Here is a 20,398-nt window from a genome sequence, read left to right on the forward strand (position 1 = left end):
CTGGGTTAGCCCAGGAGGTCATCCCACCTCCTGGCACCTTTAGAAGGACCCAGAGAAGAAAGAGGGAAAAGTACAAGTCTGCTGGCTATAAAAAATGAAAGAGGTGGGACTCCCTGGTGGTGCAAGGGGTTAAGCACCGCACTATGAAGCAATCACAGCCTCTGCAGCACAAGTTCGATCCCCGGCCAGGGAGAACCCACATGGCGCGGCAGACCTCTCCTGTCTCGCCCGCTGCTCCCCTCAGCAGTGTATTTTAGTCATTCTGCCTGGTCTGCTCCCCACTCTGTCTCTGGTGAATCCTCTCACCCCCCGCACCGCTGGCCTGTACCCCAGCTCTTGTGTGCATAAATAAATCTTAAAAAAAAAAAAAAAGAGGCAGCGGCTATGTTAGCTGAGGAGCTCCCCGAGCCAGGAGGTTAACCTGCCACTCTCTACCAACCACACTGCTAAGCATTTTACATCATTTCATCTTAACAGCCTTAAAAGGTAGATATCTTAATCCCCGTTTTACAGATAAGGTAACTAAAACCTATGGAAGTTAGATGAGTTGCTAAATAAACTGGTAAGTGGAACAGCCAGAATTCAAACCAGACAGTTTGACTCCAGAATCCTTGCTATGGACCATTCCCACCCACCAGTTCATGCAGAAAAAGCGCCTCTTATCAGACGAGTCACAGATAAGGACACAGGTACTGGCGTTTAGATAAACCTGGGTTTGAATCCCAGCTGAGCCACTTACTAGTTGTTTAAGCTTGGCAGTTACTTAATCTGAGAGTCAGTCTCTATGCAAAGGGGACAATAACATGAGGATCAAAATGTGCTCGAAAATGCCTGGGGTGGCACCTATCCCTCCATAAATGATCTCTGTTCTTAATATCAGATGACACAGGAGGTGGGAAAAGGAAACCCCACAGGAGTCCTCACGGGGCCTGAGAGCCCGGCCTGCTCCCGCAGCCAGCTCTGGAAGCCCACCCGGCCACCAGCCCGCTCACCGATCTTCATCTGGAAGTTGTTGAAGGAGTGCTCGTTGATGTGCTTCATCTGCTCCATGAGGCGCATGGCGTAGTCAGCGAGGGCAGTGATGTGGGAGCGGCCCACCTGATCGTAGGTGCTGGCATTCAGCCCGGAGGCTGCCATGTAGGTGCTGCCAATCGTCTTGATCTTCTCCAGCTGCCGGAACCGCTCCTCGCTGATAATCTGGGCAGCACAGGGGCACCTGGCTGTCAAGGCAAAAAGGCCAAGCCCAGACCCACCCCATGCTCCTTCCCTGCCAGGCCTTGGCTCCTTTCCCCACTTCCCTGTCTCAACAGCTCCCCTCCTCTCAGTGATCACACCCCCATTCCCGCTGCTGCTCTCAGCGCAGGGCTGAGGCGTCAGGAAAACAGGTGCCTCACCACGCAGCCATCAGAAGCCAGGCCTGGCCGTAGGCATCCAGCTTCAGGTCAGCCTCAGCAGCTCACTCACACAACCCAGAATCTCAGAAGGGACATTAGGCACCAAAAGCTGAGCCACAGAGTGAGGAAGAGACTTCCCTCCCAAGCAGCGGCCGGCCCATTCCTGACCTGGGTGCTAAGGACACGCCTCACGTTTTTGCTTCTATTTCCTCTGTTCAGGGGGCCCCCTTGCTGACGTGACCTTATGGGGCTGTCTACAGACATCAGTGTGGTTCCAGTCCCTCCACAGGTCCTGCTGTCCTCCTTTGCTCCCCAACAACGAGCATGCCCCACCGGGGCTGACCTTCAGGGGTCCCGATCCCCACCTGCATTGTACCCTACCGTACCCCAACACCTAACATCATGGGGTGCCATCCAATCTCTCTTCCTCCTCCCACCCGCTTCAATCCTGGCCTTCTCATGCCAAGTTCTCCCCACCCCTCTCTCCCCAAACCTCCCCACTCTCTGCAGCACCAGTCAGCCAGATAAGCACCTCGTCAAAGTCGGCGATGATCTCATTGAGCAGCCGCAGGCACTCCACGCCCTCATTGTTTGCCTCCAGCTCCACGTAGAACTCAGAGAAGTTGGCAATGGAGGCAAACATGACAGCCACGCACTCACACGACTGATAATAAAGCTCATCGTTCCTGCGCTCCCGGGCCAGGAAGTGGGCGGCCACATCCTTGGGCAGAATGTTGTGCAGCAGCCGCCGGTTGTAGGCCTGGAGCTCCTCCATCTCCTCCTTCTCCCCTGTAGCCTGTGGACACCACGCCCATCACCCGTTGCCCAACATTCACCAGGGGTGGGTGAGCGGCCAAGGCCTGGGAATGGGCATTGAAAGGAATCACGTGGCAGAAGAAAGGCACTGACAGAGGAAGCCTCTAGAACAGGCAGTGGTGTGAAGCGGGGCAGGGGCCGGATGAAGCAGGGATAGGAAATGGTAGAAGAAGGCACAGAGCCAGAGTGGACTTAGGGCAGCCTACAACTTGGCCAGCTAAGGAGATGAATTTCTGGCTTGGCCCAGACACTACCCCCCAAAGTCATCGCCCTCCCCCAAGGGGTCCACCGAGTCACCTGCAGTTTCCAGAGAAAGTCCAGGCGGGCAGTCGATTCCACCTGCTGGGCATGCAGATACAGTGCCAGTGCAAACACCAGCAGAATCACAGGGGTCATGTATTTGAGCGCCACCCTCCCTGCAGCTGGGCTGGGGATAAGCAGAGGTATGCTCGGTGTCTGAAGGCGGTATCTGGCAGCCCTACCCTTGGCTGCTCCAGCGCCCGCACTTACCAGTCCAGCCCATCAAAGGTCTCATTGGAAGAAACCCTGGCAGGAGGACACAAAAGATGAAGCCATCAGTTCTTCCTGGGTTGCTGAGTGGGGTCTCACAAGGGGAACCGGAAACTACATTTACTGAGCACATACCATAAACTAGGTATTAAGCCAGAGCTTTTGTTTCTGTTAACTCATGAAGAGCTGAGATTAAGGAAGTTTCCACTCCTAGCTCCTTCACTTACCAGGTCTCAGTTTCCTCATCCATAAAAGAGGAATCTTTTGAAAACACAATGCATGTAGAGGCTTAGCGCCGTGCCTGGCATGCAGGGAGCCTTCGATAAATGTTAGCTGCTGCGATCTTTACGACTACCCTGTTATATAGGTGGTGCTGACGTTTTACAGACCAGGACATTGAGGCTCTGAGGGGTTAACCACCTGTCCAAGGTCAGAGGAGGGATTCAAATCCAGGGGACTTCAGGGGTTTTTTCCTACCACACCAAGCTTTGGCCACATATCACAAAGGTTTTGCAAGGGAAAAGCCCTGAAGCAGAAGTTAGAAGTTTTGGTTCCTAGCCAGGGCTCTGTAATCTACTGGTGGTTAAAGAGTCACGATGAGAGCACTATGCAAAGGTTAAAGGGAATTTTTTTTTTTAATGTCTAGCCTAAAAACAGGGATTTCCCAGGATTGGGGTTTCCTTGGGATGGCTGGGGCATGGGTTCCTCCACGACCCCTTCCCCCACAGCCGAGAGGTGGCATTCCAAGGGGCCTGAGCAACACTGAGGCTCCTTGTGACCCAGCAGGGTAGGGAGGTTCCTGGAGGATTAAAGGGCCTGAGGATAAACTCACAAGCCATGGACACCGAGCAGCAGGTCATAGTTGTCGAAGATGGTGGCTGGGGGACCCAGCAAAAGCAGCACCAAGTAGACGAGCCCCAGGACAAAGATCATGGCCAGCTTCCCGATGCTACTGATGTGCAGGAAGACAGAGCTGGCCAAGAGACTCAGCAGCATGTTCCCAATGAAGTACTGGGGGGCAAAAGAAGGGGTGGTTTGGGAGCAGGCAGACCATGGTGCCCTGTGCAGGGAGAGCCCTGCACTGCCCTGCTCGACCCAGGTTCCCCTCCACAACCTCAACCCCAAACCTCCTTCACCTCCACACCCAGCCCACACAGCAAGCAAGGCCCCTGGCTGCTCCCAGAGTTGGGAACGCTGGTGAAACCCTGGGGTCCCAGGGGACATGACTTCACCAGGTGCTTGAGTGTTCCCATCTGCCAGGCCTGGCACAAAGGGGTCAGCAACCAGGACTGATCAGACCCCCTCCCGCTCCTGAGCACTGCTTAGACACCTCAGGGAAGCTGCAGGTGGGTGCGGCGCCTTCACACAGAGGAGTATCCAGACCCAGAGAATAATTGAGCTGCTGCAGGTGGCAGGCGGTGATGTCAGTGGGTGTTAAATTCAATATCCGGGCTGCACAGGTCCGTATGGGGGTGTGGTTACAGGAAAACTGCAAAAGCAGGGGCAGGACGGGGGTATATGAGGGTGAGGGATAAGCAGGGCCATGAGTTTCCAGGGCCATGCCCAGATACGTAACAACCCAGGGGCCAAAGTCCTCACTGCGGGATGACAAGAGGTGAGGACAGCAAGGAGTGGGGGCCTGGAGCTAACCTCTCCGTCTTTTGAGGAATAAAGAGCTTCCTAAGGGCAGGAAATGTATCTTATTCTCTCTACACCCCCAGCGCCGGGACAGAGAAGTGCAAGACTTCCCACTGGGCCTTTACCATGTTGGCGATGGCAGAGGTGAACACGAGCAGGACGGAGAAGATGCCCACCGCAGTGCTGTGCGCCCGCGAGCGGACGATGCTTCGGGACAGACGCTGCAGGGCCTTCGGGAACAGCTGCAGGCACAGGGGTGACAGAGAGCTGGAGGCCGCGCCAGTCGAGAGGCGAGGCCAACCAGGGAGGGGACCCACTAGGAACCACGGCCGTCTCCTCCCTCTGCCCCCCTTCCCTGGCCCGGCCCGCCCTCCCCCACCAGCCCTGGAGGGCCCCTACGTACAGAGCCACAGGAGTACACGGCACAGGTCAGCACGGTGACCAGCAAGAGCAGGAAGATGCCGGCGTAGATCCCAAGCATCAGGGTGGAGCTGGGCAGACAAGGCCAGGGAAGAAGTTACTCCGGACGATCTGGGCATCCTTGTCCCCCTCCCTGGGCATGCAGGGTGTAGGCTCCAGAGACTGGGGGTTTGGACTCCCGGTACCTGGGACAGCGTCTAGGAATTTGGGGTGTTAGGAAGTGCTGAGAGTGCGAGGGAAGAGAAGCTGGGAGCGGGGTTTAGCTCTCACTGTGGGAAGATGAGGAGTTGGATGAAGCAGATGAAGCAGAAGACCAAGAGGGCGCAGGCGACGTAGGCTCCGAAGCGGGGGTCCACCTTCCGGGAGTACTGAGGAGAAGAGGCCAAGCTGAATACTGGGCTCTGCCCTGGGGGAGGCAGAGCACCGCTAGGCCATGAGGGGGAAGCACCTGGCCCAGCTCCTATGAATCCCCACTGGGACCCGGCACCTCCCCCCCTGTTCCCTCACCTGTGCCCAACTTCCCTACCAGGACTCCCCAACTCCCAGTCCTCGGTCCCTTCTGCCCTTGCATCCCCCAAACCTTCTTCTCCAGATCCTCTCTCTGGAAGGTGAGCAGGAAGCGGCGCACGTGGTCCTTGCGCAGCTGGTCAATGCTGCGGGCATCGATGGCCCGGCCCAGGAACTCGTCGACCTCGTCCTCAGGGTTCAGGGCATCCTGGGCACCCCGGCTGAGGGCAGGGGGTGGGGCTTCACCAGGTGCATGGGCATTGCCAGGGGAGAGGCAGTGAAGAAGGGAAGGGCATGGGCAGCACCCAAAAGAGGGAGTGTGAGGCAGGTGTGTGGCGCCTGCTCCCTCGTGACGCATCGAAGGCCCTGACCCAGGATGCAAGCGCCTTCTCCCTCCACACCCTCCCTGGGTAACCTGACTTACTTGTCCTTGCTGGAGTCATCAATGCCCTAGAGAAGGAGACAGTGTGCAAATAAGGTGAAGGAAGCCCCCCTTCACCTCTACAATCCCTTCCCGTTCCCGATGCTGTGCTGGGGGTTCCCCCTACACATGTTGGGGGACCTGGACCCCTTGAATGAAATCATCCCTCCTACCCCAGCCAATTCTAGAAACCAGACACGGAGATAACAGCGCGAGGAGACAAACAGGAGGAGGAAGGGGGACACAGAGTGCTGAGGAGGACAGAGCAGGTCCTGGGCCACGGGCCTCACCATCTGGCGGAAAGCCTTGGAGTCCTTGGTCCGAGAGAAGGCGCGGTCGGGCGCCCAGCGCGGCATCAGCCCTTCCATGGAGTTGGCCCGCGCCCGCTGCAGCTTGCTCAGCATGGCCTTCTCCTCTTTCTGTGCCAGCACAACGGGTACAGGCTCAGCTGAGGTGCCAGGGAAGGACTCTGCCTGCTCCTCCCACTGCCCTCCAAACCCCATGCCCCTCCCTGACCCGCTTCTGGCTGGCTCCCAGGATGAGGAAGGTCTCGATGTGCTGCTCCTTGAGGTAAGCGTTGCGCTCGCCGCCCCGGCCTGGCTCTACCTCGTAGTCCCCATTCAGGTACTGCAGCGTGGCCCGAGTGATGTGGATGCGGCTGTGTGGGGAGAGGAGGGTGAGACTTTGCCGCCCCGGCCTGCTCCCACCCCTCACAGGACCCCACACTCACCCGGCCCGGCCCCCGGCCTCCATGTGGTTGGCCAGAGTCACATCGTTGGACCACACGTCAAACTGCCACTTCCGCAGGCCAAGGACGCCGCAGTGCACGCGCCCGCTGTGGATGCCCACGCGCATGTTCACGTTCACACCCGTCACCTCGCGCACCAGCCTGGGGGACACGCTGTCAGTCAGCTCCCGGCACGGTCTCCCCACAACCGCCCAGAGCCCAGGCCCTACGCCCGCCTAGAGCCAAGCGGGCAAGGCCAGACCCAGATCCGGGTACAGGATCACAGCCTTGGCTGGACGTGGGCAGAGGCTGCAGGGGGCTCGAGGGGGAAAGTTTGACAACTGTGCTCCCTGGCAGGGGCCCGTCACGCAGAACTGAGCTGGGGCGGAGGAGCCACGGGCAGTGGGCCTTCTCGCCAGCCTAAGCCCCTCCCCTCGTTGCTTACGAGATGGCCTCGATCATGTCCACCCCCATCTCCACGCAGCAGTGGGCATGGTCCGCGCGGGCTTCCGGCAGCCCTGACACGCAGTAGTAACAGTCCCCTAAGATCTTGATCCTCAGGCAGTGATTTTCCTAGAGGGAAAGAGTGGGAGGGGGTCACCCTCACTCTCCCGCACACCCAGCCTGCCTGGCCCACCACCCCCGCTGCAGACCCACTGCCCCGACACCTCGGCCCCAGCGCCCTCACCGCAGCCAGCTTATCAAACCGGGCGAAGAGCTCATTCAGGGTCATGACCAGCTCCTGGGCAGTGCACTGGGAGGCCAGGCTGGTGAAGCCCTCGATGTCCGCGAACAGGATGCTGTGGACAATGGCACAAGGCAGATGACCAGCAGCCCTCAAACACCCCCAGATTTTCCACCTCTCCTGCCCCCCCCACCCCCACTCTACCTGACATTGTCATGCTTCTGGATGTAGATCTTGTGGAACATCATGTCTTCTTTTTTTGTGTTGATGTCTTCTTTCATCTCCATAGCAACGTGCTGGGGCAACACCGACAGCAACAGCCGCTCCTAGACCAGTGGTTTCAACAGAGTGCACTGTCCTCCCGGCCTCAAATTTTACTCCCTGCTGACCCTCCACATCCCCAGGGCCCTCCCAGCCCTCTCTGAGTTTCCCTTCTAGACTGTAGCTGAGCCTCCCCCATTAGCGCCTTCAGTAGATATCTACCCCAGCCCTCTCTAATCACTCTCCACTCAGCCCCCCACCCCGGGATGTGCTCCCACATACTCCTCCCCCCCGCAGAGGACAGGAACCCCAGTGTCAGGTCTCTGTGATGCATGCACAATTGGGGGAACCATTCACACTTAATGCAAGGAGTTGTACCAGGCAGCAAAAGCAGGCTGCAGGTTATCTGGGCATGAGGTGGGGGAGGCCCTGCTCAGTGAGAGCTACCCCACCTGCTGCCGGTTCTCACGCTGCAGGTGCAGCCTGGCCTGGATGTAACCTCGGGTCTCCTGAAAGGCCTGCCGCTGAGACACCTCAGCCGGGTAGTGTGTGCAGATACCAATGACGTTGGTGCAGAGGAACAGCAGCATGTTGGCACCAAGCTGCAGGGGTTGGCAGAGGCAGACAGGTTACCACCTCCCGACACACAGGCGCAATTGGCCAGGTTCTCCTGTATTTGCACTCCTGGGGAGGACACCAGGATCCTGTGCCCTGTCTGTCCCCACCTCTGCAATAATCTCCCCCATCTCACAAGTCTCCAAACCCCTGCCTGGATCGCTCCGTGGCTAGAAAGGAGATACTCCCGAGAAGCGCTAACCACAGCCAGGTAGGTCAGGGGGCACGGACCCAGCACACCAGGACTTCCTGTCTACAAACACCCCAAATAAAAGGCCAATGCGGCTCACTCCACACATGGCTCTCCTTACAGGACCATACCCAGCAGACCTGAGCTCTGCATTCTTCTGTGAGTGCCCCAGGATGAGCATCTCAACTCTGGGCCTGCCTGGGCATCTAAAACCTGCGCAGCAGGGAGGTGTCTCACTGCTGCAACACAAGTGATAGAGTACTAGTTAACGATTACTAGAATTATTACTAGAATTATTACTTTGTCTAATTGTGTTGGTTGCCTACAATGTACCTGGAGTCTGTAAGTGCCTTCTACATAGTAAGCAGTGTATTTCTTATAACTCTATGAAATTTGTAACAATATCTTATTTTAAAGGTAAGGGCCTCCGGCCTCCCTGGTGGCGCAAGGTGTTAAGACGCAGCCTATGAAGCTATCCACAGCCTCTGCAGCACGAGTTCGATCCCCCAGCCCCAGCCGGCCAGGGAGCTACCCACATGGCGCAGCAGACCTCTCCTGACTCCCCCGCTGCTCCCCTCAGCAGTGTATTTCAGCAGATCTGCCTGTTCTGTACCCTACTCTGTCTCTGGTGGATCCTCTCACCCCCAACAACTCTGGCCTGTACTCCAATTCTTATATGCATAAATAAATCTTTTTAAAAAATGAAATAAAAGGGCGGGCCTCATGCACAGAAAAGTTAAGTAATTTGCCCAAGATCACACAGCTGGTACTGACTGGTGTCAGACTTGAGTCCAGGGTGGTCAGACTCCAGTCTGTGCCCTAACCTACCACAGAATGCCTCCCAGGTCTCCAGAATTCCTACTCATACCTCTCACCCAAGCTCTTGAAGCTCAGCCTCACAGCCCAGGCTTGGGAAGTCACCAATTCTACTGACAGGAAGAAACCTGCCTATCTAGAATGAGGTGCCCAACACCCAGTCTCTCCCAAAACCTGGTCCAGTCTGAGTCCATGCCTTCGGCCCCCCATCCTAGGGATGGCCATTCCTCAGTCATCATTAGCAGCACTGACTGGAGAATAAATCCAAGGGAAGTCAGTCTTGGTGGTTTTTTTTGGAAATTCAGGGGTTAAGCTGGCACTTGAAGCTCCACCCCAGAGTTGGCTGGGGTAGGGCTCTGGTTTGGAGAGAAGGGAGGGAAAGATCAACCAGAAGCAAGGAGTTCTGGGCTCTGCCCAGAACAAGAACTAGTCCTGCAAATACTGGCAGGTCGCTTTATCTCTGGGACCTCAGCTTCATTTTCCTTAGGTAAACGCAGGGGTGGGCCTTCGCCGGGCACCGCAGAGTCCTGCGGCTCTGAGCTCCAGCGCGGGCTTCCCAGCTTTCCTTCCCAGTTCAGCTCCAAGCCCCCGTCCCTCCCTGCAGCAGGAGTGAAGGGGGGGGCACACTATCTCCCTGGGGGGTTCTAAGAATAGCCCCCAGTGGGGGAGAAGGAAGCGGGGGGCAAACCAGGCAGCTTCCATTCCTGGCCCCAAGAGCCCAAGAGGAAAATGTGAGTCATGGCAAAGGGAAGGGAAGGGAAGGGGGACGAGAGACTGAAATAACTCGTACACAGACCCCCCCATGCGAATGTGAGAAAAAATGGATGCCGGGGCGTCATAGGAGACTCCAGGCTGGGTCAGGGTCACTGTGTGAACGGCTAAGTGTGTCTAAATGAGTGTGTCCGAGGAGAAAGGGGGATTCTGTCCGTGAGCCTGAGTGGAACTCGAACTGGGAAGGGACTGCCAGGGAGGCAAGAACGGAGGCCAAGAACCCCACCCCACCCCAAGCCCACAGGCTCATCTAAGTGCAGGGAATGGCTCTCAGATCCGAGAGGGGTGTTGGCAGCCCTGTCCCCAAAGAGCAACTTTCTCCACCTGCCCCCAAAACGAGTGTGCTAACACCCACTGGTTGAGGCTACCGCCAGGTAGCCCAGAGGGAGCGGGAGTCTGGCACAGTCCTGGCATCCATGGGGCTGTGCTTCCCACTCAGGCCCTGAACTTGTTTCTGGGCCTAATGCCAGCTGCTCACCTAATACCACCCACCCCCTGGACTCCTCCTTCCCCAGGAGGGTAGTCCCGACTCCCGAGCCCAGGATGGCAGCTGCCTGGACAGTAGTGGGAGGCCAGCAAGGACAGCGTGACCCTGGCCCTTTAAGAGGTCTGACCGCTGCAGACACAAGCTCCAGAAGCAAATGGACTATAAAGTTACTCTGAAAAGGTACATTCTGTTCCTTGGTGCCACTGGGTAGGGATGGGCATCTCGCCATAGCAACCAGCTTCCCACCCTAGGGGCGCCAGGTAACTTCCTCGTGGCAGGTAGGGCCAGGGTGGGCGATAGCCTTGGGCGAGGTAGAGGCTGGCTTCCTCCAGCCTTGAGCAAGACAGAGAAAGTGCCCGCTACACCAAGGTGCCAGAGGATCACCAGATGTGCTAGGTGGGGAGCTATACCTCCAGCAGCCCCAGCTGGACAAGAGCCCTCGGTCTCTGCGCCCTGGTTACAGCGATGATGTGAGATGGTGGGCAGATACCACAAGATCATGATTTCTCAAGAAGGGCTTCCCAGAGGCCTCTTCTCTGGCTGCATCCCCAACGGCACTCCCCACACCACCCTGCCCCCAGGTGAAAATGCTGCCCTGCTGGGTTCTACCCCACACTTGGAGAGGGTGGGGCCCTGACAGCAACATCATAAGGTAGATGCTATTTTTATCCCAGGGTTCAAGACTGGGAGGCTGAAGTCAGGAGAGGCAAGGCTCGTTGTCCTATACCCGCCAGAGAAGAACGCAGACAACTGGGTCATCCTGCTTAGCTCCTGCCACACGTGCTGATGCGGTCGACCCCACACACCACTCAGAACCAGACGCAGACCGGTGCCCAGGGGGAAGGGCAGGAGATCTGACCCTAAGGCTCCTCTTACACAGTCAACCCCATTCAAACGAGCCCAGCGCGAGCGGGAACTGACTCTACTCACGATGCCCCCTCCACGCTCTCAGACAACTCCTCCCTTGCAGACTCCATCTCTCCACATCACCACTAAGAGCTGCTTTTCAGAGACTGCACCAGGGCCTGAAAAGCCCTGAGGCCAGAGATGCCAAAGGCCACATACTGTCCGCTCAGCCCTGCCCCCGCGCCGGGGCTAAGCCTCACACCCCCACCGACAGGCCGGCATTATGTCCCCACGGGCTATGCTATTTCAGGTGGCTCGAGAAAGAATTATAGACTGTGGCCCACGGTGACAGTACTTGGGTCCCGGGGTCTTCCCTCCCCTCAGCAGCACCCTCTGCCCCAGATCCCAGAGGCCAACCCCTGAGACTTAGCCCCCCATCATTTACTGCTCCTCCCAGGTATAATTAGTCGTCCTTAACCCGGTAGCCACCCATGACTCTCCCATCCTGTTACTAGCCTCCTTCTCATTCCTGGCCTGGCGCCCCCAATGCCTACCACCCTGACCACCCACCTGCTTCCAGAGAAAGGCATCACCATGGTTGAGCTGCCAGGCCAAGATCAAGTGCAGGGTGGAGAGACCCAAGCCGCTGAAGACAGCTGCCCGCATGCGGATGGGTAGGAGCGTGTAGGTGATGTAGACGAAGAACACAGGGCACCAGAGGCCTACGGAGGGGCTGTGAGGGTTGGCTGCCAGGGCGCCCCCAATCTGTATGGCCGCCAGGATGCCCAGCACCACATAGCTCACCACCCACATGGAGTCCTGGCGGAAGCTATGTCGGTTACACACCACCATGAGCGCCACAAAGAGGGCAGCGGCACAGGCCAGCAGGGCCACATAGGCAGGCTGAGGGCGGGCGGGCGCAGCGTGGAAGGCCAGCAGCACAGCCGTGAGCAGCACGAGCACCGCCATCAGCAGCGTCAGGCTGCTCTGGTTCATCTGGAAGAAGTACCGCTGGTACAGGCGCTCCAGCTTGGCTGAGCGGAACTGCTTCGACTGAAACACCTGTGCCAGACGCCGCCAGCAGGATCGCCGGCTTCTGGGTGCCACTTCAGGTGCCACCTCCGCTGCCCCAACTGCTGAGGTGGCCTCAATGTCTTCAAAACCCAGGGCAACTGCCCGAAGGCCCAGCTCGGTACCCTTGCCTGGGCCACCCCTCCGGACGAAGGTCTCATCCTGCCAGGGACATCGGCGGGGAGCTGCAGGGGTGGGGCTGGGGGGCTGTGCATCTTGGAGGCAGCTCATATAGTGGGGGGTGCAGAAGCCACCGGTCCGAGTCCCATGGTGCCTGCGCTTCTGCCCGTTGCGTTCACCCCAGGCCGTTTTCCGCTCATCCACCTTGGGCACGAGGAGGCCACTAAACCATGACATGCTGCTGGGAAGAAAGGAAAGGAATGAGAGGGTGTTAATAGCACCACCAACCACCACCACCACCATGGGGAGCTTTCGTTAACCGAGCACCTCTTATTGCCAAGCTAAGCACTTCAGATACATTCTTCTATTCAAGTTACTCTGAAGAAGGTGATGGTATTCCCAAAAAATGACTGAGACATAAGAAATGGAGTGACCTGGGCCTCCCTGGTGGTGCAAAGGGGTTAAGACACAACCTATGAAGCTGACCACAGCCACTGAAGCCTGAGTTGGATCCCCGGCCAGAGAGCTACCCACACGGCACAGCAGACCTTTCCTGTCTTGCCCGCTGCTCCCCTCAGCAGTGTATTTCAGTCAGTCTGCCTGTTCTGTTCCCCATTCTGTCTCGGGTGGATCCTCTCACCACCCCCACACACCTCTGACCTGAACCCCACATCTTATAATGCATAAATAAATCTTAAAAAAAAAAGAAATGGAGTAACTTGTCCAAGATCAAACAGTCACAGAAGTGTGAGAACCAAGATTCTAACCTAGATGTGCCTAATTCCAAAGCAGTACACTTAAAAATTCACCTCTTCCTCAAAAGGCACTGCTTTCTGGGTGGTTACAAACACAAGTCCCTGCTAATGAGCAAAGCCACCCTGGTCCGGGAGACCTGGGAGGAGCTACAGGGCCGATCTGAGCACAGGGCAGGCACCACCCACCCAGCACCAAGGTTGCTATCACTGGCATCCCAGTGGAGCCGGACCTTCTGATATTTTTCAGCAGAAACTGGCAAAAAAGCGTAGATTTGAATACGACATCTCCTGATTTTCAAATGTTGGCAAGTAATTCACATTTTCCAACATTCCAAGCCAAAGAAATCACATTTATGGAATAAATGCAGCCTGGGAGCTACCAGTCAGTGACCTCTGTACAGAAGGTAATCTTCCACCTCCTTCCCGGCCACACACTCACACACCGTGCACACTTCACCATGCTGAGCCCAGCTCCCTCAGGTCAAGCTTAAATATAGCTTCCTCAGGGAGGATTTCCCAGCTCCCCCACTCAATACAGACTAAGTTCAGCCCCCCACTTAGCCTCTATACATTTCCCCCATAGCACTTACCACAATTATAAGATCAGCCCTTGTTTAATGAGCCTTCATCTCCTTGACTATAAACTTTGTGAATGTGAATACAGGGATCAGCGTGGAAGGCCAGCAGCCTATTCCGTTCAACACTTTCTCCCCAGCACCAAATACTGAGTCTAGCTTATAGTGGGCACACAGTAAGTAAATGTTGAAAAGACAGAATAAAAGATAGCTCAAGAGTATTTGGGGGGCCTCCCTGGTGGCGCAGGGGTTAAAGACAGTGCTATCAAGCTATCAGGCCACTGCACCATGAGCCAGGGAGTTACCCACATGGCGCAGCAGACCTCTCCTGCCTTGCCCGCTACTCCCCTCAGCAGTGTATTTCAGTATACCTGCCTGTTCTGCTCCCCACTCTCTGGTGAATCCTCTCACCCCCTGCACCTCTGGCCTACACCCCAGTTCCTGTATGCATAAATAAATAAATCTTTTTTATAAAAGAGCATTTGGTATAGAATACTTAATACAAAATAACTAAAAACAAAAACCTTACGATTCTTCTTTCTCAAAGCAGCCTGGGCCTATTGGTCTCTTTGCTGATTCCCAGTACACCGTGAGCAGGCCAGTCTGGGATCTTGGTGTTTGCTGTTCCCTCTGCCTGGAATGAGAGCTCCTCTAGGCCACAGCTCCAGGGCACCCTTATCAGGGAGTTTTCCCTGACCACTCTATTAAAATAGCAACCCCCCTTTCCTGGAGCTCCTATCTCTCTTCCCAGCTTTATGCTTTATTTTTCCCCACAGCACTTATCAGCAACTGCCCTTCTATATATTTTTCTTATTTGTTCATTATCTAGCGCTCCTAACTAAAATATCAACTTCATGAGGGCAAGGATTTTGGCCTGTTTCGTTAACTGCGTATCTACAACTAATAGGACCTAGAATGTTCGTTGAACAGGTGAATGGGATGTATGGATATATTCCCATGCACTTTCTCTGCGCTTTAAACTTTTCAAGTCCTTTTCACCTGCCTAATTCTATCTGATCTTCACCAAAACCCTATGAAGTTGATCCTGTGGCCACCTGGGACACAAGACAGATTCGACAGAAGGAAACAAAGAACTAAAGTCCACAGCAGTTTTGCACGGCTGGCCCGAGTTACAGAAATCAGAGGACGCAGTGACAACACTCAGCGTGTGGCCTAACTGGGTGCAGCTCACCGTGGGCGCATTGTCACTCATGGATGCCTGTGTCCTCCCGCATGTGCATAGGACACCCTAGTGACACCTTATGCCGAAATCCGAAGTGCTGGCGGCACAGACATCTGTGCTCACTATGGACAGTAGTGTTTCCAGCGCTTGCCCCAGGTGGCCACGGGACCAGACGTTCAAGCCAAACAAGCCACACACGAAGCAGACACCCAGGGGCTCACAAAGCAGAAGGCAGACTGGGAACCTCCCTGCACACCCGCCCCTGGTGTACCTCCAGTCAAGTTCTCTCGGTATCCCTCCTCTGTTATCCCACAAAGAAGCACGCCCTCCGACACCCCTTAACATCACCAACAGCACCATCTGGAGGGACAGGTCAGAAATCCAAGATGTTTGGTCGAGCTGGCATTTGGTAAAGGTCACCAAACAAAGCCTGGTTCTTCAATGTGGTTTATTAGTAGTATGATCTTTGGCATGATATCAGGTTTCAAGCCTTAGTGTGATTATCTGCTGGTGCGTGGCTGTGAATAATTTATTTAACTCCCCATGTCAGTTTTTTCATCTGTAAAATGGGAACAGCAACGGTCATGAGTAGACCTTAGCAGGACCCGTCACGTAGTGCTCGGCTGATAAATACTAGTTCTCCTCTGCGTCCTAAACGCTGATCACAAAACTCTGCCAGTGTCCTAGGGATGTTAAAGCAGCCATGAGAAGAACACACGTCCCCCTAGCCAGTAAGTCCCTGGGTTCTTGGCTATCAGTCCCCAGAGCTGCTGAAGAGAGAGCCCAGAGGGAGCAGGTTTCCCACCCCCCACCCGCCATGACATTTTGCTCCAGCCTCCTCCCACTCACCAATCCCCTACCCTGTTCTTGCACCACCACCACCCCTACCAGTGACCCGGACCTCTGTTCCCAAAGGGCCTGTTTCTGGTCATGTTCCCAGCCCCCTGGAAACACATCCTAACATCTGGTTCACACACACAGAGGAAGAGGCAGACACTGTCCAGAGGAACACAGAACCCTCCCAAGAACACTCTGACCCACAAGAGGACAACTTCAGAATTCTGCAAGAGTTCAACCAACCAGTTCACCCCGCACTTCGCTCCAGAACTCCCCATCTTGAAGAGCTCACCAGATTCCCATCACTCCTGACATCCCATGCCAGGCTGGTATGGCAAGGAACAGGGGACTGCACTGTTCTAAGCCACAGAACTTTCCCATACGGCCTCCCAGCCCTCCTAGTCAAGAAACCCATCACTGTGAACACAGACCACCTTCCTCTTACTCAGAAACAAGCTCCTGGTCTCTTGCTCTCTCTCACAGATCTGCCTGGCAGAGGGACACCCAGTTCCTCAAAATCCTGACCCTTCCTCTGGAGACCCAGAGTCTAAAGCAGGCCACAGCCCAGCTCTGAGGATGGTTCTGCTGCAGCTTTGTCCGAACCTTTTTCCTGGTCACCCCCAGCCCATCCTATCCCCTGGGCAACTCTGCCCTTGCCCTCCCTGGCAAAAATCCTCCTCCAGGCGATTTAAACAGACTTCTAGAAGTTCACGGCAGGAGGTGCTACCCAGGCAGGGCCCTCCATTCCAGCACCGCCCACCATCCTGGGCCTTGGGCCTCCGAGCTGGGCCTTCCCAAAACTACAGGGGCCTTCCCAGGGCCTGTACCTGGAGGGCCAGTTTCCCACTCCTGGCTTCAGCCCGTGGTTTCCCTAGGACCGTAGCGCGTTCTCGCCTCCACTTCCAACCATTCAACCCCTTCTGGGTTCCTCCAACTCCCAAGGATCCTCTGACAAGCGAAGGTTACGGGGAAAGTGTCTCCACCAACTCATTCCACTCTACTTTTTCAAGTCAGGCCCGAGCTCCGCAAAAAGCCTGCTCTGAAAGGAGTCGGCCGCCCCAGCCCACCCGGCAGCAGGCCACGACGCGCCCTCTCCGCGCCCCGGGGGGCAGGCGGCACAGGGCATCCTCGCCTCCGCCCGCGCGGCCACCCCCGTCCCTGAACACAGACTCGCCCGACCTCAACTCGGCGGCTCGTCCCACAGCCCGCGGCGAAGCCCCGGGACAGCCCCTCCCCCCGCGCGCGGCTTTCCACCCCCTCCGGCCGCGCCGTCGGGGACGTCTCGGGGGGGCGGGGGGGCGGGGGGGCGGGGCGCGGGGTCCCGACTCCGCGACCCCGGAGCCTGCGCTCGCCCCCCTTCTCCGGGATTTCCCCGGGCCGGCCCCGTCCGCTCAGATCCCACCCCCAGCCCGAGGGGCGACCCTCCCCGGCTTCCGAGCCGCCGCCCCAAGCGCCAGGGCGCCGAGCGGGGTCCCGCAGCCCCGCGGGAACCCCCGCGCGCGCCGCCCCCCCGCCCCGCGCCGCGCCGCTCACCTGCCCGCCGGGGGGGCGCCGCCCCCGGGCCCCGCCCCGCCGCCCCCGCGGGCCCCGGCCGCCCGGACGGCCGCCCCGCGGTGCTGCCCCGCGCCCGCGCGCCCCCGCCGTGCCGCCGCGTCCGCCGCCCGCGCCCCGCGGTGTCCAGCGCAGCCGCCCTCTACCCCGGATCCAGAAGTCCCCTCCCCGCCGCCCGGCTCCCCGCCTTAAAGGCACAAGCGCCTTTGTCTGGACACCCCCCTCCCCCGGCCGCGCGCAGGGCCCCTCCGGGCCGGGGAACGGGCCGGGGCGCGGGCGGCCGGAGACGAGCCCCTCCCGCGGCGCCCCTCCCCGCCCGCCCCCGCGGCCCCGCGGCCCCCCGCCCGGGGACCACAGGCGGCCACTGTTCTGGGGCCGGGACCCGGCGGGGGAGGGGAGTCGTCCCGCCCGCTCTCCCTTCCCTGCACCCCGCCGCGGCCGCCGGCACCCTCCTCCCGCCCGCACCCCGGGGTCCCCGAGCGCGCCCGCGGACCCACCCCGGCTCCGCGGCCGCGCCCCGCCGCGTCCCGAGGGGCGGCTTCCTTCCTGCCGGGGTCCCCAGAGGCCGAGCCGCCCGGGCCAGCCCCGCGCCCCCTTCCCGGCCTGCGCCCCCGCCCCACCCCGCCGCGCCCGCCCGCCGGCCGCGGCCCCCGCTCCCTCCCGCGGGAGCGCAGCTTAATAATTAATTAGGATTTCATTCCTCAGGGCGCCAGGTGAGCGAGGCCTGCGGCGCGCGCCCCACGGCTCGCGCCTCGCCCAGCCCCCTGGGGCGCCGGACCCGAGCCCCGCGGGGTTGCGGGGTAGTCCCCAGGCTGCCCACCCGCCGCGGAGACCGTCCCGCGCACCTGCCGACCGCCCAGCCCCTCCCCGCACCCATTACCCAAAGGGTTGTGCTTCCCTGCTTGGGACAGGGGTGGAGAGGGGGTGCATTGCTAGATGCAAGGGCTGAGAAATTTTATTTTCCTGTTTTCCACACGAAACAGAGGCAACTTACCTGGGTGATGGGATGATCACGTGGACGTGCTTTTAGCCTTTTGAGGGTTAGAAAGACTGTGGCCAAAAAGGGGTAGTGGGTTCTCCGCAGAGCGGTGAATCTGACTTTAGAGGGGAAGCCTTTCCTCCAGGCCTGGTAAGAGGGCAGCTTGTGGACTTCCCTGAAGACCCACTCCGGGTGGGCCTCCCTGGTGGTGCAAGGGGTTAAGACGTAACTTATGAAACTGTCCCCAGCCACTGACGCATGAATTCCAGCCCCAGCCAGGGAGCTACCCACATGGCGCGGCAGACCTCTCCTGTCTCACCCGCTGCTCCCCTCAGCAGTGTATTTCAGTCAATCTGCCTGTTCTGTTCCCCACTCTGTCTCTGGTGAATCCTCTCACCCCCCACACCTCTGGCCTGTATCCTAGTTCTTGTATGCATAAATAAATAAATCTCTAAAAAAAAAAAAAAAGACTCACTCCTGGTTCCCTGCACTAGACCGGTAGCCGCCCCTTGGTTTGGCAGCCGACATAGTATCTGAAGCTGCTTCCTCCTCCAGACCTACCCCTCCCTGCTTTCTTGTCCTTCAAGGCCAAATTCTTGTCCACACCAAATCCCCAGTGGGAATCCTAAACCCAGGACGGAGGTTAAGGCAAGGAAGAGGGGGAAATTAGGAAAGTCTGTTTCCATCACTCATCAATCACATGTATTTGCAAGCTATGTATTTGGGTAAATCATCACTTACTCTCTTTGAGCCTCATCTATAAATGGGGACAAAACGATCTGCCTTGTCTGACAAGACTTTTGAGGGTCAAATAAAGTCTTGGTTAACATGTTTGAAAGTGAGAAATGAGAAAGGCATAATTTAGTCTTCCGTCTGTGATGCTCAGTTGTGCATATCTGGCCTATAATTTGAGTTTTAGGGCCTCTTTGTGCCTTCTCCAAGTAACCAGTGTCCGTTCTCACCACTATCAAAATTTCCTCTCGAATCCATTATCTGACATTTACCTCTTAGAATAAGGTGTCTGTGGGCCATATGGGAAAAATGCAAAAGACAATTGGAAAAAAAGAAATGTGTGCATTATAAAATTATGAAATTTTATGTTTTGGAATGGAAGGCTTTGTCCTACATTTTAGTTTGGAATGAAAAAAAAATTGGATAACCGTCAAGTAAGCTGGAAAAATATGCCAGGGATTCTTCTCTGGGTGCTCTAACGGGAACCTCCTCTTCCCTAATGTATGGCTGGTGTGTTTGTCTGGACTCCTGAATTCTGCAGTCAGTTTGTAGAGAGCAAGACCACCATCAGCACCTTTCTTTGATACCCACCATCAACACCTTACCAAATAATAATAATAATAGTTTCCAGTGCCATAGATTGTTTGGGTCTTATGGACTGTCTAGTCCCTTATGTTATAGGTGAAAAAATGAACTAGTGCTAGGCATATAAGAAATGATCATTGATTTTCTAAATTTATAGGATATTGGAGTAGGAAGGGGTCTTAAAAACAATTTCTGTAATTTTAGTAATTATAATAGCAAGCACATTATTGTGTTTGTCTCCTCTAAATCCTTGACATAACTCATTTGTGCTAGTAACTCCTCATAGCAAACTCATGATACTATTATTATCATCTTCACCTTGGAGAAGGGGAAAATGAGGCACAGAGAAATACAATAACTTCCCAGATCAGAGAGTAAGTGGTAGATCCAGATTCTGAAGGCATGTTGTCTGACTCAGAGTATGTATTAGAAACCACTAAGCTACTCCGATTACAGAAAACCAAGCCCCTGAAGTAGGAAGTGATACCACACAGCTGGTTGGTGACAGAAGTAGGATCAGAACTCCCTGCCACTGATCCCCATTCATTGGTCTTTGTGCTCTGATTCTATATATAGTCATGAATTGGGCCAGTGCTTCCCTAGTTTCCTCAGAAGCACAGACGTTTGCCGGTTGGTGGGTGTCATTCCTATTTGACTGGAGAGAGCACATTGAGGACTGGCAGCAGTGGACCCTTGAAATCCAGCTTCCATGACACAAAAAGTATGGGAACTGCTGTTTCTAACCAAGTGCAAAGGGCCAGAGACTCCTCGTTAGACCAGTAGGCTTAGTCTGATTTCTACTAATGCCACAACAGAGGACCTCTGGTGTCAGAAATATTTAACTCAAACCATCTATATCTGAAATACACCCGGACTGTTTGAAAGAGATTTCAGGTGAGTGGCTGG

General features: G+C 56.5%; 1 protein-coding gene across 6 annotated transcripts in view; it reads right to left on the reverse strand.

Moving 5' to 3' along the window:
- ADCY6 (adenylate cyclase 6) overlaps nucleotides 1–17,714 on the reverse strand; it is a 22,081-nt gene extending 4,367 nt beyond the window's left edge. Inside the window, exons 1-20 of one of the 6 annotated variants that reach the window (XM_037514660.2) lie at nucleotides 17,694–17,714; nucleotides 11,675–12,533; nucleotides 7,832–7,981; nucleotides 7,323–7,444; nucleotides 7,122–7,233; nucleotides 6,879–7,006; nucleotides 6,437–6,595; nucleotides 6,223–6,364; nucleotides 5,997–6,125; nucleotides 5,710–5,735; nucleotides 5,359–5,506; nucleotides 5,049–5,146; nucleotides 4,762–4,849; nucleotides 4,484–4,600; nucleotides 4,051–4,209; nucleotides 3,553–3,731; nucleotides 2,721–2,756; nucleotides 2,508–2,637; nucleotides 1,927–2,190; nucleotides 993–1,197 (exon numbers count right to left, since the gene is read on the reverse strand). In XM_037514660.2, the coding sequence (XP_037370557.1) occupies nucleotides 993–1,197; nucleotides 1,927–2,190; nucleotides 2,508–2,637; nucleotides 2,721–2,756; nucleotides 3,553–3,731; nucleotides 4,051–4,209; nucleotides 4,484–4,600; nucleotides 4,762–4,849; nucleotides 5,049–5,146; nucleotides 5,359–5,506; nucleotides 5,710–5,735; nucleotides 5,997–6,125; nucleotides 6,223–6,364; nucleotides 6,437–6,595; nucleotides 6,879–7,006; nucleotides 7,122–7,233; nucleotides 7,323–7,444; nucleotides 7,832–7,981; nucleotides 11,675–12,532 (3,250 nt within the window). In that variant the 5' untranslated portion in view covers nucleotide 12,533; nucleotides 17,694–17,714. Of the gene's footprint in view, nucleotides 1–992; nucleotides 1,198–1,926; nucleotides 2,191–2,507; nucleotides 2,638–2,720; nucleotides 2,757–3,552; nucleotides 3,732–4,050; nucleotides 4,210–4,483; nucleotides 4,601–4,761; nucleotides 4,850–5,048; nucleotides 5,147–5,358; nucleotides 5,507–5,709; nucleotides 5,736–5,996; nucleotides 6,126–6,222; nucleotides 6,365–6,436; nucleotides 6,596–6,878; nucleotides 7,007–7,121; nucleotides 7,234–7,322; nucleotides 7,445–7,831; nucleotides 7,982–11,674; nucleotides 12,616–13,640; nucleotides 15,598–16,472; nucleotides 16,718–16,824; nucleotides 16,842–17,178; nucleotides 17,200–17,693 lie in introns of those variants that run through there. The other 5 variants (XM_037514655.2, XM_037514661.2, XM_037514654.2 and 2 more) reach the window with 5 other exon arrangements.
- Between the last annotated feature and the right edge of the window lie 2,684 nt (nucleotides 17,715–20,398).

Source organism: Talpa occidentalis, unplaced genomic scaffold, assembly GCF_014898055.3.
Source record: "Talpa occidentalis isolate TD23 unplaced genomic scaffold, MPIMG_talOcc4v2.1 talOcc4.16, whole genome shotgun sequence".
In the NCBI taxonomy this organism is placed as follows: domain Eukaryota; kingdom Metazoa; phylum Chordata; class Mammalia; order Eulipotyphla; family Talpidae; genus Talpa; species Talpa occidentalis.